The 27521-nt window shown below is 48.2% G+C and overlaps 1 protein-coding gene and 1 long non-coding RNA gene across 2 annotated transcripts; one reads left to right on the top strand and one right to left on the bottom strand.

Annotated features, from left to right (window-relative positions):
• Positions 1 to 1405: 1405 nt before the first annotated feature.
• On the top strand, positions 1406 to 2069 carry LOC135375432 (uncharacterized). The gene is made up of 3 exons (XR_010417243.1): positions 1406 to 1596; positions 1777 to 1920; positions 2001 to 2069. It is a non-coding gene; the product is annotated as an uncharacterized LOC135375432 (long non-coding RNA).
• Positions 2070 to 4077: 2008 nt separating this feature from the next.
• Positions 4078 to 11852, bottom strand: LOC135375448 (uncharacterized). The gene is made up of 2 exons (XM_064608142.1): positions 11767 to 11852; positions 4078 to 6158 (listed from the first exon to the last, which is right to left on the bottom strand). The coding sequence occupies exon 2, from the start codon at positions 5677 to 5679 to the stop codon at positions 4078 to 4080; it is 1602 nt and encodes a 533-aa protein (XP_064464212.1). The 5' UTR covers positions 5680 to 6158; positions 11767 to 11852.
• Between the last annotated feature and the right edge of the window lie 15669 nt (positions 11853 to 27521).

Below are 27521 nucleotides of genomic sequence, written 5' to 3'. Positions count from 1 at the left end.
ATCAGGTAGGTGTCAGGAAGGGGTCGAAGTAGTTGAGCGCAGGGTCCATTAGACTAACTAGTTAGACTAAGTAGACTAAAATGCGAGACATAAACGTCACAACTAGACATCTAATGTAACAGGCGGCTACAATGATGCATTATCGTACGCGCTTTTCGTGCGTGTCGAGAGCGTGTTGTGAAGGCTTGCACCTAGCAGCATGCTGAAGAGCACTCTCTCTTCTTTTCTTTCCGTGCCAGAGCTTTATCGGGAAAATTACGTTGATAGTGAGGTACCCATTTGAGGTAATTTAAATGCTGTCCATCGGGGCACGTCCGCTGACGCAGACTACGTCGTCGTGATGTAATTACCCGTGTCACAATCTGTGATATTATTACACAATCCATCAATGCTGACAACATTCTGTGCGACCTCAAAGCGGCCTAATTTGTCTTGCAAGAGCACCACAGTGCGTGAAAACGACACTTCCGGTACTTACGGCACGAGAAAGGAAAGATATCCTCCTCCTAGCTAACGTTCCTTATCGCTAACTATTATTGCTACCACTTGTCTCTACAGGATCGGGCAAATGTTGCCAGTAATAGCTACTTCAGCTTGCTTGCACTGTTTGTCGTTTTTATTGTCGTTATTATTTTTACCTTTCGTCCGTGACATTTTGGTCGTATTTACCCTAACCAGCCTTTCAGTCATCAAAGATATTAGCTGTTAGTTTTCCTCTTGTCAGTTTGCTTTCTGCTTTAGTGCTGCCCAAACGTAACTCGAGTGCAATTCTGCACTTCGTTGGGAATCCCAGGGGTGGATCCCAGGGGTGAGGGTATTTATGTCCCTGTGTTTTAGCATTCCGCAACACTTAGTGGCACTGGCGCATTATGATCTCAGTTGTCGCTGCGCCATTAAACTCACAATCAAACTTAGTGGCACTAAAACTTCATAGAGACTCCAACTCAACTGCTGAAGCATATGACCTTCAAGCATTGAAACTCCTGAACCATTACGTATGTGCAGAATTGGAATTGCTGAAGGCTGTCCACTACGGTGATGACTGTTCTACTATGTTCTACAAGGAAAGTGTCACCGGTTCATTTGGCTGTTCCAGGCTGAAGCTTGACAGTGACTCAGCTCGTCGTCTTATGGCCATGACGTAAAGGGCCTTGAATTGGAGAAACCATCGCTGATAATTGAACGTCGCTTTAGCATTTTGATCCTTAGTTCTTATACAACGTGCTCACCCACTTTTTGTGACTTTTTTGCTGCATTAGAAACCTGAAGGATAGAGTAAACAAATGGCCATCAGGGACAACGTACACGTAAAATAGATATAAGGACTGTCAATGCTGAATGGATACATTGCCGATTAAACGGAACTTTACTAACCTGCATTATACGCCTCTACTGTAGACCTGGCCACTGGAGAAGATAAGCCGCCGCCTGGAATCTTTCCTCCTTCCCGATTTGTCAGAGTGCAACCGGTTCCAGTTGACGTCCGATATCCAAGAAGCGGTCCTGGTACAGGGCATCGCACTCGACACAGAGACCCAAGACCTATACACTGCCCCCGTGTGCTTGCCATCGAAACCCATGAGACTTGTATTTCCGGTATGGAAAAATTGCGTTGCCGAACGTGCATAGCGTAGCTGTTGGATTTGTGTAATCCGTGCTTATCTTTCCATATCTGCTGTTCCGTTAGCTCCTGTCCACACCTGTCTGACGACGTGTTGTTGTGTCTCTGTGGCGCCGTTGTACATAAGACTCGTGCTTTCTTTTCGCGTACCACAGCAGACAAGAGAGACAAGGGTACGAAACGTGCTCCTATTGGTCGCAGAGGATACCTACAAGGTTCCCCTGGAGTATGATTGGCTTCAGAAGAAGTCTGGGGATGAGGACCGCGAAGCGGAGTATAATGAGCGCTTTTGGGGCCGTGTAAGTACAGCGTACTTTTTCGCTCATTGATGAAATAAGGGCTGGACGAGTGACTGACTTCCTTGAATGACACTGTGCAGGAGAGAGGATTCGACCACGAGGGCTCACTGAAGCAGTACAGCGTGGAACCTTCCAGCCTATAATACGAATAAATACGTTCAGTGTTAGGCACATTGTAGACCATTGCCTTCGACTTGGCCGCTGCATTGTCCATCATTCATTCTAGGAGGAATGTTTGTGAACTTCGGATTACTCCGTAATCTAGCAGTGTCAGGCAGAGAAAAGGCACTGCATTTTACAGTCCTTGCTCTGTCTCATACACGTATCATGTACTAGCTCCCTCTGCTGGAGCACAGACAGAGACAGAGGGAGCTAGCATTCTGGCGCCCTAATATCATTCTTAAAGAGGCGTCACCTAGTGACCGGGGGCGAGACCTACTGTGATCAGCGCATATGGGGCCCGGAACTCCTACTGAGGAGAGTCTGTGACGTGACGCTTGTGACCGAAATGGGCTAAGGAAGTCCGAGATGGTCTCAAGAACTCTTTTCATGCTTATATTTCCTTGTTTGTTGTGTGTGTTTTGTTTGTTTGTCGTATTGTTTATTATTAATTTGTGTAGTAGAAACTATCGTATTAGTAGAAACGGTCCACCACAGATTCTGTGCAGGCTGCAGCAAGCTTATTTCTATATCTTTATCGAATAAATCTTGCCTTGAACCGCCATGGTCGATACAGTTGTCCAATCCAATGAAGTCCAAGTCTTGCTTCCTTCCGCTGGGCTCCGTGTGCAAAGCTGCGTCTGAAGTGCGTTTGTGTTTTTTGCTATCGTGTGTGCTATCATGGCGGCTCACTTGTTGAGATGCCCCTCTGCGCCAGGTTGGTGTCGGAAAATCAAGAATACGGAAAGGGAAGGCTGAAAGTACACGCCGGCCCTGTGAGAGTCCTTAGGGAATAAACAAGCTTGAAGGGACAAAGGGTTATAATGTACTTTCCATCCTACACTAGAGACCTTTCCCCAGAGATCACACATAGGGTCTGGAGTGATATCGTCAGCGTGGATGCTGAGCACAGTAGCGTGGCCATGGTTACACAGAATATAAACGGAGGGCTCAAAGCGTGCAACGCCTGTCGAATTCAAACAACTCAGGGAAAAGAGCCTTGGTCTTCTGATGTCTTCTTTGTCGCGTCAGCACCTCTCTTTCCAGAGTTGTTTGAATTCGTTAATTTCTGGGAGGATTTTGTGTCGTGTCGTCCCTAATTGTGTGGTCTGCCTCGGCCGTTTCTCCTTGTTTACGACGCCTGTCGTGACCACATCTCAAACTTGATGTTACCAACCAACAGCCCCAGAGCCGATGCCTCGTCCTGTATGTACGGATGAGAGAACATGTAAGAGAGTGTTGGAGTGTTGGCCAAGTCGTCGCTAAGCTGTGCCAATGTCAGAGGCGGATCCAGACCCTCGGTTTCGGGGGGGGGCGGGAGGCGGTTTCTTTGTTGGAGCGCGTAGTGGGGGATAGGGACATTCATCGCCACATCGCCCCGCCCCCCTTGGATCCGCCACTGGCCAGTGTAGCGTAATTGCCCACTTCATCGTTAATCAAGAGCTGCGGGTTCGATTCCTGCCGTTGCCTTGCTTCTCACGGCGGCGGCGGCGTTCGCGACAGCTTGCGAGAACCGATGTCTTCACCAATGTGGTGAGATGTCTAGACCACGCACGCACAAAGCTTCAATGGCCCAGCTTACACTCAATTAAAAAAGAACATTGCCATGCCATTACGCTGCCATGAGGGATAAACAGCAAGAAATTGAGCTTTCATTTATTCTTATTGGTGCAATTACGAACTGTCTTGAACGCCCAATGCGTTTCTAGACTATCAATATGACAGTGCGCAAAACAGTTTTTTTTTTCTCTCTCTCCCAGGTATGGGATATACCTTCAAAGACAGCACTGGGATTTTTGGAACACGCGAACCATTACCAATACAGGCATCTTTTTTCTTCGCTGATGTCACCTCAGTTTAAGAAAGTACAACGAAACCATTACAACCTACCTCATCGAGCATATATTTAACTTCGCAATATTATTTTCGGGCATATGGTATAAACTAGTTTTGGTGATATGTGTGAGCAGCGGTCCGTTACAGGAGCAAACGTGGCATCTACAGGTGACGTAAATCGCGAGGCTTGAACTTAAGATCAGTAAAAGTGACGTCACTGCAAGAGAAAGCTCCCGCGAACTCAGGTCGATGTTTCAAGGGCTCGTTGCATCGCAATGCTGGGTAAGTGTCCGCAGGCTGGCCGCAGAGAATATAACACGTAGCCACGAAAAAGATGGCGTCGGACGACAAGTGCGACAGATGACGAAGTCGAACGTCCCCAGCATATTCCGTAGCATTCCTATACGCTTCCCAGACTATCTCCAGCGCAGCTGCCGCATCACGCACTCGGTTGTTCGTGTGCTCGTCAAGGGATTCATTTCTGACAGAATCTCTGCTCCTGTTGGAAGGTCCAGTCATAGCGATTGCCGCCGAGGCGATGACTGATCCTAAGGCAGCGTACTTGACTGCGCTCAGGACCTTAATATCGTACAGTGGAAGCACCATCGCGTGGGGCGGTAACAAGTACATCTCTTCTGCTTCATTGTAGAGATTGTAGGCTTCACTCGTGACGAGTAGACCAGAAATGAAATGTGTTCTGACCAACTTCCAAAGGGTCAGATTTCCGCGCGTAAGGAAATCGTGAACAACTCTGCGCCAGTTCTGGAAGGTGAAGGGACCCATGTCACTGATGTTGATGAATGTGGCGTTCAGAACATCGGGATCCTCAAAGCGGTCTTGGTATTTGGTCATTAAGTGCAACTGTTCTCGCAATGGAGAGTGGGCATAACCTGCACCCATGCTGTCTTCTTCAGCCCCGGTCCTAATAAAAGCGACCTTGCCAATGTCGTCGATTATCTCACGTACTTCTTTCATGGAGGGGCTTGGAACGTACATCTCAGAAAATTTAGCATAGATCGACCACCCCATGTAGGTTTCAGTGAGTTGGAAACAGAGGTTACGGTTTTGTAGATCTCCACGTCTTCCTGCGTCGGATGGGTCAACGTCACCGACATAGGCGCCCAGAACTTCGCTATTGATGAAGGGAGCACACTGTTGAACCATAATCCAGCCTACTTCGTAGTGAAGGCACTTCTCTTCCATGATCTTCAAAAGTCCGCTGAACGCCCGGAGGTAATCGCAGTCATCCTGGCTGATAAATACTGGGGTATCTGCAGGGAGGACAAGCTCCCGTGTCACGAGTCTTAACCAACGTTCGTAAGAAATTTCATTTGTCAGGTTTGCCAGCTCATGCAAGTTCTTCGGTGGGTTCGTGCTAGTGTTCCTGGTATAGTTTGTGAGATTGCCGAGTATTGCAACTTCGATTTGGAAAAACTCGGAATATGGAAGCATGGATTCTTCCCTCATGCGTGGACTTTTTGTCGCATTTTGAAACGTCTCGTAGTACCATTGGTATCTTCCCGAGTTTTCAATTACGGCTGTCCTCTTCTTGTAGTTGGATGCTTCTGCTCCACCTCCACGTATGACCAATGTGTTTCCACTCCTCTCAATATTCAAAAGGTTACTTATCCTAAGAATCCTGAAAATTCTGACCAACGACAAGAGCACGTCCGCCTTCTCAGAGATGCTGGGCCAGTCCACGTGGCTCTCAGAGAGAATATTTCTGAAGCCCTGCGTATCTCCACGATTCTTTTGTGCAGCCATTCTGCACGCTTGAAAGAATGCTGCCGCCTTTTCGTGTGAATTTTGCCCATAACGAGGGACATTTTCCTGGAGGTTCTCGTTGAGCAACGCCAGAAAATAGTCCAAGTGGCTTCGGTAGACAGACTTCAACTGAGCCCTATTCCAGCCGCGCAGACGAAAGCGTAGAAGTTGTCGCACGGATCAAGATGGTCGCTGATGGTCCTACTGAGCATTACTTCGAACGCGCTACAAGCTTGCGAATCGCAGAGTAGGTAGTTTTTCTGGTCGTCGACGTGTTTGATGACAAAATAGGTTACTGCTCCGAGCAACAGAAGTACTGGGATGGAAAAGATGATGATGCGTTTGAACTTCCGTTGGCGGGAAAGTTCTGGGCTTGACGATGAAGGTGGTGACAGCGCGTACAGGGTGTTGATTGCGAATTTCGTGAGACGCGTCTTGCGAGGTGGTCTCAGATGAGGACGACTCAACGTCGGCGAGTCCTGTTGTAAAGAAACAGCTGAAGTGAAAAACGAGACTAGAGCGAGAAGAAAAACAGCTTATATAGAATAACGAGAATTAGCCGAGACGAGCTACAAACAGAGAGGACAACAAAACAAACACACAGGCCTTAACGCCAAAGAACATAAGAATTACTTCAAGACTTAAAGGCTCTCGTTTGTGTAAGACACTCGCGTCGACAGCAAGCGTCAAAACTTGCCGCTGCAGATCTCAAAGGGGCCGAGAAACCATCTCTAACCTCGTGTGTTTACGGCGCCGCGTGTAGTACTGTGCTCCAAATATTCAATTTGCAAAAGTTTACTTGTCTTCAAGTGCACGCGTTTTCACGAAGCCCGATTGACAGAGCGCGCCGCCAGACGGGGAATTCTCTTCGAGGAGAACGTACACTAATCGTGGTAGGAGGCAGCGTCGCACGCAACATACGTAGCACATGGGTAGCTTTGTACAACATGAAGGAGAGCAATGGTGCCTCTCTCGCACTGCCACATTTTCGGTGTGGAATCACATCGGCGTCGGACTTTTTTTGTTGTTTTTTTCCCACATTCGAGGTCGACAACGGCGAGTCCTTTCACTAGAACCACCACCACCGCGTCGGACTTTTAAATGCGATAGCTTTTGGGGACCTCGGTGTTAGCATCGTATCACACTGCTTGGAGAGGTTCCTTTATCGCGGTTCAGCGGGGAGGTTTAGAAGGATTGGAAGGATTAGAAGAGAGATGTAGCAGGATAGAAGGTCTTTACGTTACAGATTCCGAAAACATAAGCCAAGCACCTGGTTCCTTTAAAGTGGATGACATCATGATGCTCATTGGACAGCTTCCTTCAGTTTTCGTAGAGGGCTTCCTGTGTGGTAAACTAAAACTCCCTAATGTGTGCTTCTTACTGACTCCGCGTTAATGCCACGAAGCAACAATGGCTATGAGTGGCGTACAGACATGGACAGAGCGAGAGTACAGCAGGGAGGAGTGGGGGACAGGGGGATGCTGCGCGTCCTGGGCAGTCTTCAGGGGGAACTATGCCGACATTCTTCCGGAAAGTATGCCGGAAAGTTCAGGAAAATCCTTAAGACAGTACAGGCGCTGGTAGGATTCGAACCCACCGCCTCCCAATCTTCCTTGGAACGACTTTGGCTGCCACCAACGACGGGACGCTTTCACCCACGTCCCGCTTGAGGGCGTCCACCTTATCTGGCAACGCGGACGCCGCTGAGTTACGGCGTAGGCGGTGTGCTGGGGAGTATTCGCACAAGTATCGAGTTCGCAGATGTACCACCATTTCTGCTGGCGATGCAGACGTGGTAACCGAAAATGGGAAACGTACCGCCAATAATGCCAGGAAGCGGTGTGCGACAAACCGTGCCGCCATTACACTCGTCCGGATACTCAGAAATGTGCATCGAAGGTCACAGTGACTGTAGCAAGAAGTGAACGCGTTTACAGGAGAAACCCGTGCTTCTGCACGAGGCCCATGGCAACCTACGATGGTCAGGTTTGCCGTTGTGTCTCACGCAAATCACGCGGTCCCAGCGGAGGTACCGGCCTTCGTCGCGTTCCTGTAGTGCGCCAAATCTAGCATGATTCCCCGGACGGGAGAGGGGCTAATTCACAACCTCTTCAAGTGCAAAAAACTCAACCCACCCTTCTAAGGGAACGACTGCTGTTAAACAAGTTATGAGAGCAGCATAGATGTTGCTTTATACTACATACGCTTACTACATACACTTACGTACACTTGAGCTGTATGTCCAGGCGGACATCTTATCGAGGAGAGTATGTACAAGGGTCGTTCAAGGTTGACCGAGACAATTATGTTTTAAATAAAATGGAAAATTCTGGAAGCACCAAACTACGTCAGTTTTTCAAAGTATTCACCGTGCGCTTATATAGACACAACTGCCATCGCTGTGAGAACGCTTTGATGCCTCGGGCGTCGAAAGAAGTGGGCTCTGTCGTAGCCACTACAGGACATATTTCTGGAGGGCTTCATCTGCGTCGAAGGTCTTTTCTCCAAGGTGCTTTTAAAGGGTCCAAACAGATGGTCATGGCTTGGGGCTAAATCTGTGCTGTTAAGTGCATGGGGCAAAACCTCCCAGCGGATTTCGGCTAGGGTTTCTACCGTCAAATTCGCCGTATGAGGTCGGGCCTTGTCATGAAGAATGACCTTCTGGACAACATCCCAGGCCTTTTCTTGCACATTGCGTTTCACATAGCACCTTTTATCAACGTGTAGCAGTAGTGGGGTATTGATCATAACACCCTGCTCTAAGAAGTCCACATGGATGAAATCCCGCATGTCCTAGAAGACAGTTCCCAGCAGACGGCTGCATACCTTGCTGTTCTTTGGTGGCGGCGAAGCCTTACGTCGCCATTATATAGTATTCTTCTTGTTTCTGGGGTGAAATAAAGCATCTAGGCTTCATCACATGTGATCATTGATTGAAAAAATTAGTCCCCCTTGGATTGAAACCGATTCAGCAGCTGCTCAGAGACTGCGCTCCCTTTTGTTCACAAGTGAGCTGTCGGGAACCCCATCTTGCACAGACCTTGCGGAAGAGTAATTGCTCGTAAATGATTCTCTGTACACTCCCGAAAACTAATATTACGCTGGACTGCAAATGAATTGTTTTTACTCGCCGGTCCTCGAGGATGGCTTGCTCAACGCACTCGCCCCTCTTCCCCTTGACATCCTTTGTTTTCCATGCTGTGCATGTAACGTTTCCAACACCTCAGCTGGTTTGGGGCTCTCCTTCAGGCAAGGAACTTGATGATGCATCGCTGTTCCACAGGTAGAGACACACTGCTCGCCGCCATTACAGCTGCCGCTACTACATCACGTGCCGCTTACCCGAGGACTGCACTTGGTCCTCCGAAAGTTTTATTCAATTAGATTTACTCACTGATTTTTTTCTCCAGCGAAAGTACCGGCCAACCTTGAACGACCCTTGTAAAGATGATTAATTAACTAAAATCCTCGAAATAAACACTGAATAATAATAATAATAAACACAAAATAAAATTTTCGGGATTTCGGTTCAAATGCGCGATAGCAGAATTGAAGCATTTCCTCGTTGAAATCCACTCCATTTTTCTAAAATCCTGAAACGAGCATGTACGTTGAAATATCCATCACCGAACATTGATATGCAAATGAGCCGAAACCGCGCCAATCGGAAGCGCAGGGAGGACAGCTTTTTTTAAAAATCGACGTCAGAGGGTCACGTGCTTTCGAGCGATGGAGATAATTGGAGTAGGTGCTGGTCTGCTAGGCAGATGAACCGCATCGCTTCCTATATAGGCCTCCGTCGGCGAGGGTCAATCGCTGCTGCGCTCGCTTTGTGTTTGCGCCGATATTTCACGGCCCGTACTCGTTTTAGCATTTGCAAAAGTTGGAATGGCTTTCAAAGAGGATTGTCTCCCATTGTACTATCTCCCTTTTGCTCGAGATCCCTAATCAACTACAAAAACGACATCTATGCTGCATCTATGCTCATAGCTTTTCTATAAACAGTCTAAATGATTAAAAAAACTGTACACGATATACGATACATGCGATACCAAGACAGAATATCAGACATGGTGAACACATCGGACTGCGACCAGCACCTCAGGCTGGCGGACACCAAGGAGACGGTCAGCGGATAATTGTTGATGAATAGTCGTCGACAATAGCAAGCCTTTTGACCTTTGGCCAGGAAGGAAAATGCATATAACGTGTCCGTAAGTAACGGTGACAGCGTGCTAACGGTCCCAATCACGGTGGGCTGCGCCATCACACAGAAATCAAACTCCTGTTTCCTGTGCGGGCGCTATATTGTCACAGCACAATACAGCTGTGGTGGAGAGCGGGATCAGCCTCGCAGGCTCACGCGACGAGTGCGAGCGCTTTTGTTAGTGGAAGGATGAGATGAAGGAGAGAAAAGGAGGAGGAGGAAGGGGGAGGAGGTTAGAGGAAGTTTTGCTTGTGCCGAGTGACGTGTGAAAGGAAGGTCGATAAGGTTTACAGGAGGGAGATTTGAACGCATCACGATGCCTGAGGCAATCAACAAGGCGCCTTTTCCAAACTGTATTTTTGCGAGCCAGTTTGACAAGATCTCGACTTGGTATCTGCAACTTTACAAGCTGATCTCGAACCAACCGCGCGAAGAAAAATGACACCGGGAAAGCCTACGGCGAGTTTACACTGCCAGCCATTGATTCTGCTTTCACTTTTTCGTGGAATTCAATCGGCATGTTCTATGGCATGTTCTTTCGCAGTTCTTGCCCGCTTCCTGCGGACGACGTTTTGTCCCCCTCTGGTGACAATAAACTTCGAATGGCAGACATATAAACAGTAGAAGCGCTTTCAAGTTCTAGGCTGTTCCCATCTTTCTTCGATCTAGCCAACAGAACTACTTAACGCGTTGGCAAACGGGTCATTCCCAATTTCAAAACTTCCAAATATCGAAATCAAAGCTCGCCTGCCCCCGATTTGTCCATCAGACTGGCGTGTTTTGATGATGAATCATCGCGGCGTTGACGATCAACGCGAAATGGTAGTACCCTCATCATAGAGAAGGATGGGATGACTCAAGCGGAAGCTGCCTCAGGCGCGGACCTCATCCTCACAGATTATAATTCAAATAAACGTTTGGGTTGCATCTATCCTCTCCTAATTATCTACTAATTCTCTCCTCATTCTTAACAGAAGGGTACTGTGTTTAAATGGAAACGGAAGAATTCAGCGGAGACTTCGGGGCTATGTAGTTTCCCTTCATATCTGCATGTCTGAAGACACACCACAGAGAACGCATTCTAGTCAAAGTATTAATGCGTAATCATTAGAAGCCCCCATTTCGAAGATAAGCCGTCGTCGTAGCGGGGTGACCGAGGTGTCCGTGTACGGCGCGGCACGTGACGGAGGAGAGCGAATCAAGCTGCACTCCGCAAGCTGATTCGCTCTTCTCCGTCACGTGGAAGCGCGGAGGCGTGGCAGCTGGAGCTTGACTGCTTGAGCCGTCGTCAGTTGCGCCTCGTCTCTGGACGTCTTCAGGCGTGTTTCGTATGTTCTCAGAGAGTTTCGAAAGCGGCTGAGTTTGTATATCATGTCATGTGGCGTCTGTCATATGTGTCATGTCTGTATGTGGTGTGCTGTGCTGTATGAGGTGTGATCTAGGCGCAACTGAGAAGCAATTAGAAGTAAGCCGAATCTCTAATGCTAGCGCATTGTCAACGCATTAATAACATCAATCGCCCTCATTCTTTTTCTATGTGTACGCTAGGCAGCATGTAAAATAAATAGAGAAATGATAAGAACAAAAAGCAAGAAACATCAAAATAACAGCGCAGGATGTAGGAGAAATAAAAATGAATGATAGCACTCGTTCAACCCGGACGTAACCGACCTCGGAGGTGGAGGTTTATGGCCACTTTAACATCGTCGTGGCTGACAAGTCAACATTACCAGAATAGCGGAAAGGTTGGAAATATTCCTGTGCCGCCAATGTGCACCGGTTGTCCGTTGTTCGAAATTCGACCTTGTTAATTACAGATGAGTTTGCACGACAGGTGAGAAAAAGTTAAAACTATTTCGTAATAGCGTCGTAATACTCACAGCCATAACGCCTGATGGACGGTCCAACGTAAGGCTTCGAGATGATTCTTGCGTGGCTCCTTGAGGGGAATAGAACCTGAATGAGGACAAGTGAGGTCAGAGAAGACTGGTCAACCAGTTCAGCGGCCGTGAGCGCGTGGCGCCTATCCTCTGGACACTTCTTCTTCTATAATACCGTCGCCGTCACGATATAAATCGATTTTACGGTCACTTCAATTACTCTATGCCCTTGCAGTTCGGGTCAAATATTTGATAATGGTAATATAGATTGCACGATTTTGAAATTACGCTTACCAGCGTTATGGCCGAGCGGGTTAAGGTGTCCCGCTCGTTTGCACTAGCCAAGGTCGTGCTGAGGTGGTGAGTTCGAATCCTACACCAGCTGTGCTGTCTGAGGTTTTGCCTGGGTTTTCCGAAGACTTTCCAGACGAATGTCGGCCCAGTTCCCCCTGAAGTCGGCCCAGGACGCATACTAACCCCCCTTTGTCTCCCACTCCTTCCTACTGTCCTTTCACCATCTGTCTGTACGCCGCTCATAGCCACAGTTGCTTCGCGGCGCTAGCACGAAATAAAAAAAAATTACAATTGATGTCTTCACCTCACGTATTCCACCAAAAATGGTTTGCAGTCGACTTATTCGTAGTGTTTTAGACCTCGATGCCGGTCGCTGGAGTCGATGACGTACGATGACCCTCATGGGACACGACTCCAAATCGCGGGAGGCGCGAGTTGAATAAACGAACATAGCCATTCTGAAGTAGCAGTTATCGGAACTCACCAGGAATCCACTTCTACTAGTTTCCTAGGTGGTGGTACGAAGCTGGTCGCCGCGAGCAATGGCTTGCCGCGGCGACCAGCAACGAGCAATGTTCGTCGTCAAGAGTGAGCAAGAACTTGTCACTGGAATTCATGTGCATTGCGATAGCTTCTTCGTGCCGTAATTCAATTCTCGTGATTCTGATTCTTATAGTATTGTCCTAGAAAACTGGCTATTCTGCCGTACGCCGTCAGAAGCAACGACTGCTCCGGAATCCGACTGGCGGCGCAAGCAGCAGTTGGCGTGCTGACGAAACAGGAGCTTCGCTTGCTGCGCGGTTTCAGACGATGTTCAGCTTCCGTTTGGTACATTACGCAGTGTAGGCATCACAAAAATCAATCTGAATTTGAATTCCTGTGTATCGGTAAATACATACCTCGTGTGCATTGGTGTCCGCATCGTCAGACGTCACAAGGAGATGGTATCGGGACTGCGGTCCGTTTGAGACATTTTCAGGCGTCCCATGCTACCATTTCGTACGACTCGTCAGAGAAATGGGTTGAGCAAATAATGCGTGGATCAATGTCTCGAACAAGCGCTTGCAACCATTTTCGTTTCCGCGCATTTCCCGTTGGAATCTTGTGGTACACAACGTCCCTTGTCGAAAGAGCACACTTGGTGTATCCCCTTTGGTGGTAACCCCTTGGTGTATATAAAGTACAACGAAACCATTAGCACCAATCTCATCGGGCATATATTTAATTTGGGAGTATTATTTCGTGGGATGTGATATAAACTAGCTATGGTCACCGGTAGCGGTCACATGTTCTGGACATCATTACAAGAAAAAGTGCGAGTGAACTGAGGTCGATGTTTCAAGGGCTCGTTGCATCGCAATGCTGGGTAAGTGTCAGAAGGCTGGCCACACAGAATATAACACGTAGCGACAAAAAACATTGCGTCGGACGACAAGTGTGGCAGATGACGAAATCGAACATCCTCAGCATATTCCGTTGCCTTCCTGTATGCTTCCCAGGCTATCTCTAGCGCAGCTGCCGCATCACGCACTTGTTTGTTCGTGTGCTCGTCAAGAGATTGATTTCTGACTGAGCCTCCGCTCCTGTTGGAAGACCCGGTCATAGCGATGGCCGCCGAGGCGATGGCTGATCCTAATGCAGCGTACTTGACTGCACTCATGACGTTAATGTCGTACAGTGGAAGCATCATCGCGTAGGGCGGTAACAAGTACGTGTGTTCAGCTTCATTGTAAAGACTGTAGGCCTCACTCGTGGCGAGTAATCCAAATATGAAACGTGTGCTGACGAACCTCCAAAGGGTCAGGTTTCCGCGCGTGAGGAAATCGTGAATGACTCTGCGCCAGTTCTGGAAGATGAAAGGACCCATGTCACTGATGTTGAAGAATATGGCGTTCAGAAAATCGGAATCCTCAAAGCGGTCTTGGTATTTGGTCATTAAGTGTAGCTGTTGTCGCAATGAAGAGTTGACATAACGTGTACCCATCCTGTCTTCTTCAGCCCCGGTCCTAATAAAAGCGACTTTGCCAATGTCATCGATTATCTCACGTACTTCTTTTATGGAGGCGCGTGGAGCGTACATCTCAGAAAACTTCGCGTAGATCGACCACCCCATGTAGGTTTCTGTGAGTTGAAGACAGAGGTTACGGTTTTGTAGATCTGCACGTTTTCCTATGTCGGATGGGCCAAAGTCTCCCACATAGGCGCCCAGAACTTTGCTATTGATGAAAGGAGCACACTGTTGAACCATAATCCAGCCTACTTCGTAGTGAATATACTTCTCTTCCATTTTGTTCAAAAGTCCGCTAAACGCTCGTAGGTAATCAGAGTCATCCTCGCTGATAAATACTGGGGCATCTGCAGGGAGGACAAGCTCCTCTGTCACGAGTCTTAACCAACGCTCGTAAAAAATTTCATTCGTCAGGTTCGCCAGCTCATGTAAGTTCTTCGGTGGGTTCGTGCTAGTGTTCTTCGTGTAGTTTGTGAGATTGTCGAGTATTGCAACTTCGACTTGGAAAAATTCGGGGTATGGAAGCATGAATTCTTCCCTCGTACGTGCACCTTTTGTCGCATTTTGAAACGTCTCGTAGTACCATTGGTACCTTCCCGAGTTTTGAATTACGGCGGCCCTCTTCTTGTAGTTGGAAGCTTCTGCTGCACCGCCATGAATGACCAATGCATTTCCACTGTTTTCAATATTCAAAAGGTTCGTTATCCTAAGGATCCTGAAAAACCTGGCCAATGACGAGAGTACGTCCGCCTTCTCAGAGATGCTGGGCCAGTCTACGTTGCTTTCAGAGAGAATATTTCTGAAGCCGTGCGTATCTCCACGATTCTTCTGTGCAGCCATTCTGCACGCTTGAAAGAATGCTGCCGCCTTTTCATGTGAATTCTGCCCATATCGAGGAACATTTCCCTGGAGATTGTCGTTCAGCAGCGCAAGAAAGTGGTCCAGGTGGCTACGGTAGACAGACTTCAACTGAGCCCTGTTCCAGCCATCACAGACGAAGACGTAGAAGTTGTCGCACGGGTCGAGATGGTGGTTGATGGTCCTACTGAGCATTACTTCGAACGCACTACAAGCTTGCGAATCGCAGAGCAGGTAATGTTTCCGGCCGCTGAAGTGCTTGATGACAAAATAGGTTACAACACCCAGCAACAGAAGTACCGGGATGAAAAAGATCATTATGCGTTTGAACTTCTGTACCGGGGAGCGTTCGGAGCTTGACGATGCAGGTGGTGTCAGCACGTACAGGGCGTTGATTGCGAATTTCGTGAGACGCGTGGGTTTCCGACGTAGTTTCAGTTGAGACACTGTACGACTGGTTGACGGCGAGGCCTGTTGTAAAGAAAAACGTGAGCTGAAAAACGAAACTACAGCTAGAAATTCAAACAAACAAACAATTGTACATAACGAGAAGTAGCCGATGCGAGCTACAAACAGAGAGGACGCAAATCGCATCGGCCGTAACGCCGAAGGACAAAGGAATTACTCAAGACTTAGTGGTCTTGTTCGTGGAAGACACTCACGTCGCCAACGAGCGTAAAAAAAACTATCATTGCGTTGCAGATCTCAAAGAGGCTGAGAAACCATCTCTATAGCCATGCGTGTTTAGTGCACTGCTTGTCGTACGTACTATGCTCCAAAGTTTTCACGAAACTCAATAGACAGAGTGCGACGCCAAACGGGGCATTCTCTTCGACAGGAACATACACTTATCATGGTAACAGGTAGCGTCGCACACAAGCTTATGTGGGCTGTAGCACATGTGCGACGTGTGGATAACATGTAAATAAATGAAATGAAATGTGTAGTTTTGTACAATATGAGGGAGAGAGCGATGTGCCTCTTTCGCACTGCCACATTTTCTGTGTGGAATAACAATCAAACGGGGAACCAGATTGGCGTTGGACTCTTAGATACGATATCATTTCTTTAAGGCACGTTTGGTGCCTCCGTGTCCGCATGGCGTCACACTGCTTGGAGTGGTTCCTTTATGGCGCTTCAGTGGCGCTTTATGGCGCTTCATCCTCCTCCCTCAGGGCGAGACATTCACCACTGAATGCCCTTGTTCAAAGCACTGCGGACGAGGCCCAAGAAGGACAAAACGGCTGTCCACTCGTGGTGGGGCGACGTTTCGGACTTGTACGCACACGTTCTACATGCAGGCACAGAGTCTCGGCTACTTCTCCTCACTCTAAAGGACATCACTGTTCTTGCACTGGGTTTTCAGTGGCGAGCCTCTCAGTCTGACGGGAGGATATCACGTTCCACGTGACCTCCTGACGCCACCCACTCAAACGTTGCCCACTTGAGCACTGCTGAAGAGGCCCAAGAAGGCAGAAGCAGTAGTCCGGTGCTGGTGTGGCGAAATGGAAGTTATAACCACTTGTAAATACAAGATCCCTCAATATCCTTCAAATTAAGGAGGCAATCAAGGAGTTTCTCAATTTCTCTAAAATCCTGAATCCCGCACGTATACGTTCAAACATCGTTTCAAATATTTCAAGCATCGTATTTCGCACGTATACGTTCGAAATACGATGTTTGAAATGTTTGATTTTACGATGAAATTATGATATGATGTTTGTTTGATGTTCGAAATACACGAAGTTTGATGTACAGTTTGATGTACAAATGAGCCGAAACCACCACAATCGTGAGCGCAGGCAGGACAGCGCTCATTTCACTTCAGAGGGTCACGTGCTTTGGAGGGACGGGGATAATTAGCTTAGGTGCTGGTGAAATATGTGAAAACTTGGCCTGACATAGCCTTGCTGATGGTTGCACAGTCCACGTGAACACAATCTCCACAAGTCGTGAAATATGTAAAAACGTGGCCTGACCTAACCTTAGTGATGGTTAGTACAGTCACAGACGCTCAACATGAATACAGCCTGCAATAGCACACACCCGTCCTTTTTCATTTCACTTTTGAAGTCTTCACCCACTGTCTCGACACTATAACCTATGTTTTGTGAAAAAAAAAAAAACATTTTCTACATCCTCAGATCCAGATTTGCTGATCCAAAATTTTTTCAACAGTACAAGACAAAACAGGTTTTCCTTTCCTTTCAATTTGTGGAAAACCTGACTGACCTTTCCTGTGAAAACAAATAGATTCCCCCCACCTCGTAAGAAGTCATAACATATACTGCGAAATTCCTCAGCACACGGCTCCTTATTCACCAATTTTCCTCCCCAGGCGGCCCTCACTGTCAACACTTCTCCATCTTTCAAGATGGCGGCCTCCACATCTGTTAGGCTTAACAAGGCCGTCGCTGTGAATGAACGCCTTCAAATGGTATTTTACAAACGCACACACAACTTTCTACTCAACACTTTTTCATAATTCTTATGTTTCCGATACCCTATATCACCTCTCGTTGACATCGAAGCATTATTTAAATTTCAAACGCACTTGATAATTTTTAAAATTAATAAGCCCGCCTACGGAACTACACCCAAACTAAAACAGACTCCTCAGGGTGAACGTAACACGGCCGACACTAAACTCCCTAGAAATTTTAATCCCCGCAAATTTTAAGCATATACGGAGTTAGATAAACCGTTTGCATGACAGTTGAGAAAAACGGGAAACGCTTCGTAGTAGCGACGAATTACTTACAGCCATGGAGCCTGATTGATGGTTCAACGTAGCCCTTCGAGTCGGTTATTGAGTAGCTCTTGGAAGGTAATAGTAACTGAATGAAGCCAAGTCAGCCCGAGAAGACAGCTCAATTGATTCAACATTCGTGAGCGCGTGGCGGCTATGCTCTAGGCACGTCTTCCTCTATACTACTCTCGTTCTCACGAAAGAAATTCATTTTATTGTCACTTCAATTACTTTATGTACTTTCTCTTCCGGTCTAATATTTAATAATGGTCATTTAGATGTCATGATTTTAAAATTACTTTATGTCTTCACCTCACGTGTTCTACCAAAATTGGTTTGCAGTCGACTTGCTTGTAGTCGTTTAGCTCATGTATCCTAACTCATGGGCTACGACTGTCAAACAAACATGGAGGCTGCACTTTACTAATAGTGTCCCCGATAAACTTGCTCCGGAATTGCCCCGAAACCACCGGGGTGCGTGACGCTCTACACTGGCGGTGTGTCAGCGGAGGCATTATCGAACATGAAACTGCACCGCTCTGGTGGATCTGGTGGATAGTAGCGCGCGCCACCTAGAGATATGTACTCGTTGTGGCTCGTGGGCTGCGCGACCCGTAGCGAGCGGCACCTGGCGCGCGCCACCGATGCCATGCTGGCGATTGCTGTCTGCCGCTACTTGTCCGGCTACACCTGGTTACTTGCCGCTTCCGCCTTCCTACGTGCTTCCGGCAATCGCGATGCTTCTTGGGATTGCACTCTGGCGCTCGGCCGATTTTCACGGTGTGGGTGCGGGGCAACTCAGGTGCATTCTTTTCACTTGCACCTCCTGCCCTATATTCGAACTGATTTATTTGCGTGCTGCACTTTCTTATTGAAAAGAAAGGCATTTATTACTAATAAAGTTCCTTTTAGCAGGAAAGTACAGTACCCGATAAGCCGTCTTGCTTGGGGTCCAAGGTAGTGCAATCCAGTGCAAGCGAAAGGAATGCACCTAGTGCTGCACTGAACGTGTGCACTCCTTTAATCGAAGACGTTCAGTGCGCACCAGTGCAGTCTATCGAGGATGGCAAGCTGCACCAGGTCACACCGGGCACAACGGAGCAGTTTATCGAGGACGTTATAACGGTACCATGCTAACGGTCCCGCGGTGGTAGTGGTGATGGCGTATTATAGGCCTCACATGAAACCAGTTCTGGAGGCAACAGTGCCTCCCTGTGGCCGGTGCCGTCGTTACATGTGTGACCTCGCTTGCTTTGTTTCGCACATTCCATGGTTGGGTTCATTTATTGAACTCGAGCAACTCGAGAGAAGAGCACTTTTGGTGGGCAAAAATGTCGCTGCACGGCTCTCGTGATGCCATCCCTGCGACAGTGACTCGTGGTCTGAAATTCGAAGGTCCAGGGGTGCACTAGAGTAGGCTCGCAACGACTCTCTTCTCCATGCGGCTCGCTGGAGTCGGTGACGTGCGACGACCGCCATATGTCACGACTCCGAATCGCGCGACTTGAATAAACAAAGACAGCCATTCCGAGTAAAAGGACACAGCCATAGGTCGATACCTGAATATTCCGAAACTAGATTACTGAATGCCCCAAGGAAGAAGAAGCATAACTGCGGCGTAGTGAACTGCAGTAGCAGTTTTCACAATTCGCCAGAAATCCACTTCTATACTCGTTTCCTCGACGAAGGTGCGACGCAAGTCGCCTCGAGAAATGGATTGCCCTTCTTCGTCGTCAGGAATGACTAAAAACTGGTTACTGGAGTTTGTATGTACTGCGGTAGGTTCTTCGTGCCCGAATTCTATTCTTGTGATTCTAATTCGTACTCATAGCATTGTTCCTAGAAAACTGGCTATTATGCCATACGCCGTCAGAAGCAGCGAGTTTTGTCAATGCAGCGCCCTTTCAATGACTCCTTGGCATCGGTACCACTCCCAAACCGAACTACCATCTCCTTGGCGAGTCAGGTATCCTTGGGCTTGGAAGTAACGTGATGTGTTGGTGGGCACCTTCAGATGTAGTTGCTCGGCGGAAGCTCATAACAATATGCTTTTCTGGTTTTCTGCGTATGATGAAGGTGAAGTGCACGAGTAAGCTGCAGTGGCTCACCTTTTCAATGCCTCCGTGGCACCGGTACCTCTCCTTAACACAACTAACATCTCCTTCCCTATTGAAAAAAAGCGACATCACGTCTGATGTGATTTGGAGCACTGTCTTGATGCTAACACCAGCTGATGTTATAGTCAGGGCCGCTCTGATGCTGATGTTAAGATCAGCTGATGTTAGCATCAAGACAGTTTCCCAAATCACATCAGATCTGATGAGATCACATGAGATCAGATCTGATCTGTGATGTTAACATCACAGCTGCTCTGACGATGACACCAGAACACACAGTTCTGACATCAGAACTGTCCGGGCTGGTGTTAACATGATGCCAACATCAGAGCTGTCTTGATGCTGATGTTGAAATGAGATTCGTGATTTTTTTGTCACATTTAGGTAAATAACAAGCTCTAGCTGGCGAAGAGTAATATGAAACCGCGCCACCTTTCGCTGCCCCTAACTGCTGAGAGTAAACGCAGTCACGGGGAGTGAAGCAGCCACGGGGAGTCATGGTCGATACAGTTGTCCAATTCAATCAAATCCAAGTCATGGTTCCTTCCGCTGGGCTCCGTCTGCAAAGCTGCGTCTGAAGCGCGTTTGTGTTTTTCGCTATCCTGTGTGCTCATGCTGCGAGAACAGCGCACTGAGCTTGTAGGCGATACCGTTCGTACCGAATCTATCATGGCGGCTCACTTGTTGAGATGCCCCTCTGCGCCAGGTTGGTGTCGGAAAATCAAGAATACGGAAAGGGAAGGCTGAAAGTACACGCCGGCCCTGTGAGATTCCTCAGGCAATAAACAAGCTTGAAGGGACAAAGGGTTATAATGTACTTTGCAGCCTAGCCTACACTTTCCCCAGAGAGCCACAGAGCCGGCCTTGGCAAGCTGCATATATAGGGTCTGGAGTGATATCGTCAGCGTGGATGCTGAGCACAGTAGCGTGGCCATGGTTACGTAGAATATAAACGGAGGGTTCAAAACGTGCAACGCCTGTCGAATTCAAACAACTCAGGGAAAACAGGTGCCGATGCCAGCAATCGAGCCTTGGTCTTCTGGGTCACGATTCCTGGCGCCAGCGCCTCTCTTTCCAGAGTTGTTCGTTAATTTCTGGGCGTTTGAGGTTTTTGTGTCGTGTGGGTCCCTAATTGTGTGGTCTGCCTCGGCCGTTTCGCCTTGTTCACGACGCTTGTCGCGACCACATTGAGATCCACCTCTCGAACTTCATCCCCAGAGCCGATGAAGCGTGCTGTATGTACGGATGGATGTAGGAGTGTGTGTGTGTGTGTGTTGGAGTGTTGGCCAAGTCGTCGCTAAGCTGTGCCAGTGCCAGGGGCGGATCCAGACCCTCGGTTTGGGGAGGGGGTTTCTTTGTTGGAGCGCGTAGTGGAGGAGGGGGGAGAGGAAAACTGACGTTTTGGGGGAGCGATCGCCCAACCGCACCCCCCCCCCCTCCTCGGATCCGCCACTGGCCACTGTAGCGTAATTGCCCACTTCATCGTTAATCAAGAGCTGCGGGATCGATTGCTGCCGTTGCCTGGCTTCTCAAGGCGGCATCGGCGTTCTTCACGGCGTTCGCGACAGCTTGCGAGAACCGACGTTGTCTTGACCAATGTGGTGAGATGTCCAGACCACGCACGCACGCACAAAGCCCCAAAACTCCAATGGCCCAGCTTACACTCCATTAAAAAAGAACAAACGTTGCCATTCCATTACGCTGCCATGAGGGGTAAACAACAAGAAATTGAGCTTGCATTAATTCTTATTCGTGCAATTACGAATTGTCTTGAACGCTCCATGCGATACTAGACTATCAATATGACAGTGCGCAAAGCAGTTTTTTTTTCTCTCTCCCAGGTATGAGATAGCTTCAAAGACAGCACTGGGTGTTTGGAACACGCGAACCATAACTAACCCAGGAATCTTTTCTTCGCAGATGTCACGTCAGTTCAAGAAAGTACAACGAAACCGTTCGAACCTACCTCATCGAGCATATATTTAACTTCGCAATATTATTTCCTGGTATGTGGTATAAACTAGCTTTGGTGATATGTGTGGGTAGCGGTCCGTTACAGGAACAAAGGTGGCATCTACAGGTGACGTAAATCGCGAGGCTTGAACTCAGGATCAGTAAAAGTGACGTCACTGCAAGAGAAAGCTCCCGCGAACTCAGGTCGATGTTTCAAGGGCTCGTTGCATCGCAATGCTGGGTAGGTGTCCGCAGGCTGGCCGCACAGAATATAACACGTAGCCACAAAAAAGATGGCGTCGGACGACAAGTGCGACAGATGACGAAGTCGAACGTCAACAGCATATTCCGTAGCATTCCTATAGGCCTCCCAGACTATCTCTAGCGCAGCTGCCGCATCACGCACTTGGTTGTTCGTGTGCTCGTCAAGGGATTCATTTCTGCCAGAATATCTGCCCCTGTTGGAAGGCCCAGTCATAGCGATTGCCGCCGAGGCGATGACTGATCCTAAGGCAGCGTACTTGACTGCGCTCAGGACCTTAATATCGTACAGTGGAAGCACCATCGCGTGGGGCGGTAACAAGTACATGTCTTCAGCTTCATTGTAGAAATTGTAGGCGTCACTCGTGACGAGTAGACCAGAAATGAAATGTGTTCTGACCAACTTCCAAAGGGTCAGATTTCCGCGCGTAAGGAAATCGTGAACAACTCTGCGCCAGTTCTGGAAGGTGAAGGGACCCATGTCATTGATGTTGATGAATGTGGCGCTCAGAACATCGGGATCCTCAAAGCGGTCTTGGTATTTGGTCATTAAGTGCAACTGTTGTCGCAATGGAGAGTTAGCATAACCTGCACCCATGCTGTCTTCTTCAGCCCCGGTCCTAATAAAAGCGACTTTGCCAATGTCGTCGATTATCTCCCGTACTTCTTTCATGGAGGGGCTTGGAACGTACATCTCAGAAAATTTAGCATAGATCGACCACCCCATGTAGGTTTCAGTGAGTTGGAAACAGAGGTTACGGTTTTGTAGATCTCCACGTCTTCCTGCGTCGGATGGGTCAACGTCGCCGACATAGGCGCCCAGAACTTCGCTATTGATGAAGGGAGCACAGTGTTGAACCATAATCCAGCCTACTTCGTAGTGAAGGTACTTCTCTTCGATGATCTTCAAAAGTCCGCTGAACGCCCGGAGGTAATCGCAGTCATCCTGGCTGATAAATACTGGGGTATCTGCAGGGAGGACAAGCTCCCGTGTCACGAGTCTTAACCAACGTTCGTAAGAAATTTCATTTGTCAGGTTTGCCAGCTCATGCAAGTTCTTCGGCGGGTTCGTGCTAGTGTTCCTGGTATAGTTTGTGAGATTGCCGAGTATTGCAACTTCGATTTGGAAAAACTCGGAATATGGAAGCATGGATTCTTCCCTCATGCGTGCACTTTTTGTCGCATTTTGAAACGTCTCGTAGTACCATTGGTATCTTCCCGAGTTTTCAATTACGGCTGTCCTCTTCTTGTAGTTGGATGCTTCTGCTCCACCTCCACGTATGACCAATGTGTTTCCACTACTCTCAATATTCAAAAGGTTACTTATCCTAAGAATCCTGAAAATTCTGACCAACGACAAGAGCACGTCCGCCTTCTCAGAGATGCTGGGCCAGTCCACGTGGCTCTCAGAGAGAATATTTCTGAAGCCCTGCGTATCTCCACGATTCTTTTGTGTAGCCATTCTGCACGCTTGAAAGAATGCTGCCGCCTTTTCGTGTGAATTTTGCCCATAACGAGGGACATTTTCCTGGAGGTTCTCGTTGAGCAACGCCAGAAAATAGTCCAAGTGGCTTCGGTAGACAGACTTCAACTGAGCCCTATTCCAGCCGTCGCAGACGAAAGCGTAGAAGTTGTCGCACGGATCAAGATGGTCGCTGATGGTCCTACTGAGCATTACTTCGAACGCGCTACAAGCTTGCGAATCGCAGAGTAGGTAGTTTTTCTGGTCGTCGACGTGTTTGATGACAAAATAGGTTACTGCTCCGAGCAACAGAAGTACTGGGATGGAAAAGATGATGATGCGTTTGAACTTCCGTTGGCGGGAAAGTTCTGGGCTTGACGATGAAGGTGGTGACAGCGCGTACAGGGTGTTGATTGCGAATTTCGTGAGACGCGTCTTGCGAGGTGGTCTCAGATGAGGACGACTCAACGTCGGCGAGTCCTGTTGTAAAGAAACAGCTGAAGTGAAAAAACGAGACTAGAGCGAGAAGAAAAACAGCTTATATAGAATAACGAGAATTAGCCGAGACGAGCTACAAACAGAGAGGACAACAAACACACAGGCCTTAACGCCAAAGAACATAAGAATTATTTCAAGACTTAAAGGCTCTCGTTTGTGTAAGACACTCGCGTCGACAGCAAGCGTCAAAACTTGCCGCTGCAGATCTCAAAGGGGCCGAGAAACCGTCTCTAACCTCGTGTGTTTAGGGCACCGCGTGTAGTACTGTGCTCCAAATATACAATTCGCAAAAGTTTACATGTCTTCAAGTGCACCCGTTTTCACGAAGCCCGATTGACAGAGCGCGACGCCAGACGGGGACTTCTCTTCGAAAAGAACGTACACTAATCGTGGTAAGAGGCAGCGTCGCACGCAACATACGTAGCACATGGGTAGCTCTGTACAATATGAGGCAGAGAGCAATGGTGCCTCTCTCGCACTGCCACATTTTCGGTGTGGAATCACATCGGCGTCGGACTTTTTTTGTTGTTTTTTTCCCCATTCGAGGTCTACAACGGCGAGCCCTTTCACTAGGACCACCACCACCACTGCGTCGGACTTTTAAACGCGATAGCTTTTGGGGACCTCGGTGTTCGCATCGCATCACACTGCTTGGAGAGGTTCCTTTATCGCGGTTCAGCGGGGAGATTTAGAAGAATTGGAAGGATTAGAAGAGATATGTAGCAGGATAGGAAGCTGTTTACGTTACAGATTCCGAAAACATAAGCCAAGCACCTGGTTCCTTTAAAGTGGATGACATCACGATACTCACTGGACAGCTTCCTTTATCGTATAGTTTTCGTAGAGGGCTTCCTGTGTGCTAAACTAAAACTCCCTAATGTGTGCTTCGTACTGACTCCGCGTTAATGCCACGAAGCAACAATGGCTATGAGTGGCGTACAGACATGGACAGAGCGAGAGTACAGCAGGAAGGAGTGGGGGACAGGGGGATGCTGCGCGTCCTGGACAGTCTTCAGGAGGAAGTATGCCGACATTCTTCTGGAAAGTATGCCGGAAAGTTCAGGAAAACCCTTAAGACAGTACAGGCGCTGGTAGGATTCGAAGCCACCGCCTCCCAATCTTCCTTGGAACGACTTTGGCTGCCACCAACGACGGGACGCTTTCACCCACGTCCCACGTGAGGGCGTCCACCTTATCTGGCAACGCGGACGCCGCTGAGTTACGGCGTAGGCGGTTGCTGGGGAGCATTCGCACAAGTATCGAGTTCGCAGATGTACCACCATTTCTGCTGGCGATGCAGACGTGGTAACCGAAAATGGGAAACGTAATCCGAGTGCCGCCAATAATGCCAGGAAGCGGTGTGCGACAAACCGTGCCACCATTACACTCGTCCGGATACTCAGATATGTGCATCAAAGATTACAGTTACTGTAGCAAGAAGTGAACGCGTTTACAGGAGAAACCCGTGCTTCTGCACGAGGCCAATGGCAACCTACGATGGTCAGGTTTGCCGTTGTGTCGCACGCAAATAACGCGGTCCCAGCGGAGGGACCGGCCTTCGTCGCGTTCCGGTAGTGCGCCAAATCTAGCATGATTCCCTGAAAACAGGACGGGAGGGGGGCCAATTCACAACCTCTTCAAGTGCAAAAAGCTCAACCCTCCGTTCTAAGGGAACGACTGCTGCTGCTGAAGTTTAGAGCAGCATAGATGTCGCTTTATACTACATACGCTTACTACATACACTTACGTACACTTGAGCTGTATGTCCAGGCGGACATCTTATCGAGGAGAGTATGTACAAGGGTCGTTCAAGGTTGACCGAGACAATTATGTTTTAAATAAAATGGAAAATTCTGGAAGCACCAAACTACGTCAGTTTTTCAAAGTATTCACCGTGCGCTTATATAGACACCACTGCCATCGCTGTGACAACTCTTTGATGCATCGGGCGTCGAAAGAAGTGGGCTCTGTCGTAGCCACTACAGGACATCTGGGCGATTCCACGCGAAATCATCCAGCGGACCCGCTCGGCCCTCACAAAACTATCGCGAATTTTTACGAAAATTTTTTTAGCAGTCCCTAATAGTGCAAAACGACACACCACGAAACATTTCTTCCCAAATATCAATGTGGCGGGTGCTACACACGAGCAAAGTTCGCAGCACTGGCGAAAACCGTGCCTGGCGTGAACGGCAGCTGCGGCTCATAGAAAGCACCTAGAACTGTGCGGTTTTCTTTTGCGTATAGAGGAAACCATGCTTTACACGGCGCTCAAATCCAGGTTGTCGTGCTGTAACGGTGCTGGTATACAAAGGCCGGAAGTTTCGCAATTTTCCTCCTACTTCGCGATTTTTTTGTGGAAAATCAAACCATTAAATTTTAATGAATATTTTTCCCTGACAAGGTCTCGTGAAATACTTCAACAGGAAAAATCGCAAGACACGTAATTGTTCTAGTCATTGCAGGAAAAAAAGAGGAAGTATGCGATTTTTCCAAAATTCGCTACAATCGAGCGCAAAACACGCAATGAAGAGGTCGGAAGAGACGCCTGAAACCAACGCAGTTTTATAGAATGAGCCTTCCTCTACAACATATTAAAAAATCTCGAGGGTGTTTTTTCGTATACTCTAGAAAATAATTTTTTTGTAGTAGAGGGTATTACGGCCACTGACCCACATTGCATGTATCCGGCGGGGTGCTATATTTGTTTCTTGGGCTCCCGTTTTAATTATTCGTATTTCCGATTTTTTTTCTGGTTGGTTTTCAATATGACAGCCACCCGGACCAAAGGAACATGGCTCCAGTTGAGCGCTGTGGAGTTCCAATTCACCAGTATGAATATTATAGGCGCGTAGATGCAGGTTCAGTTGATGAAAGTTTCCTTTAACTGAATGCTGAACAATTCAGCAAAAATATTAACCACGAAAAGTCTAACAAATTATAACGCTAGAGGAAAAGACGAACGTGCAAAAAAGTCATTTACATGGCAGTACTGGAAACGACGGAATCTCGTGGTGGTGGTTCATCGTCCATGCTGTCCTAGGTTCCAGTGAGCTGCTCACAGCTATATAAAGCCTCGCACCACTCGTGTATGGAAGCGTATACCCGCGGATATCCGCAAGAAACTTTTGGGTTCGGATGAAATATGGACGCTTGTTGTGATCTGCGGATCGGACGTGGATGGCGCCGGATCAGGAGCGGGTCAGACTCGGATAAACCGCGAGATTGCGCCATCAGTTTGCTTCACACTAGGTACAGAGGTGTACGAAAGCAGCTCGCGCATCTGAGAGAGATCTCTGGCTCTGGCGTCTCGAGTCGAGGTGCGCGTTCGGCGCCGATCTTGCGTTTCACTTGCAATAAACTCTATACTTATCCCGTTTGGTGCAAAATGTGTTGCTGTGCTTGGTGCCGTATAATCTTTCGTGGAGGCTAAATCTGTACTTGCTGTCGTGTATCCTTTGGTAGCATCATGGACGCTCAGGACCTGTCCTCGCTAAAAAGCTATGCCGCTCCGGGGTATTCACTGTCGGAACGAGAGAGAGGAAGTCGCCCGTG

This window comes from Ornithodoros turicata, unplaced genomic scaffold (genome assembly GCF_037126465.1).
Source record: "Ornithodoros turicata isolate Travis unplaced genomic scaffold, ASM3712646v1 ctg00000864.1, whole genome shotgun sequence".
Classification (NCBI taxonomy): domain Eukaryota; kingdom Metazoa; phylum Arthropoda; class Arachnida; order Ixodida; family Argasidae; genus Ornithodoros; species Ornithodoros turicata.
Note: the sequence above shows the minus strand (reverse complement) of the source record. Positions and strands in the feature narration are given on the sequence as shown.

What these genes read in the sequence shown, in the direction of transcription:
- LOC135375448 (XM_064608142.1), bottom strand. Translation starts at nt 5,679, where the DNA reads ATGGCTGCACAAAAGAATCGTGGAGATACGCAGGGCTTCAGAAATATT.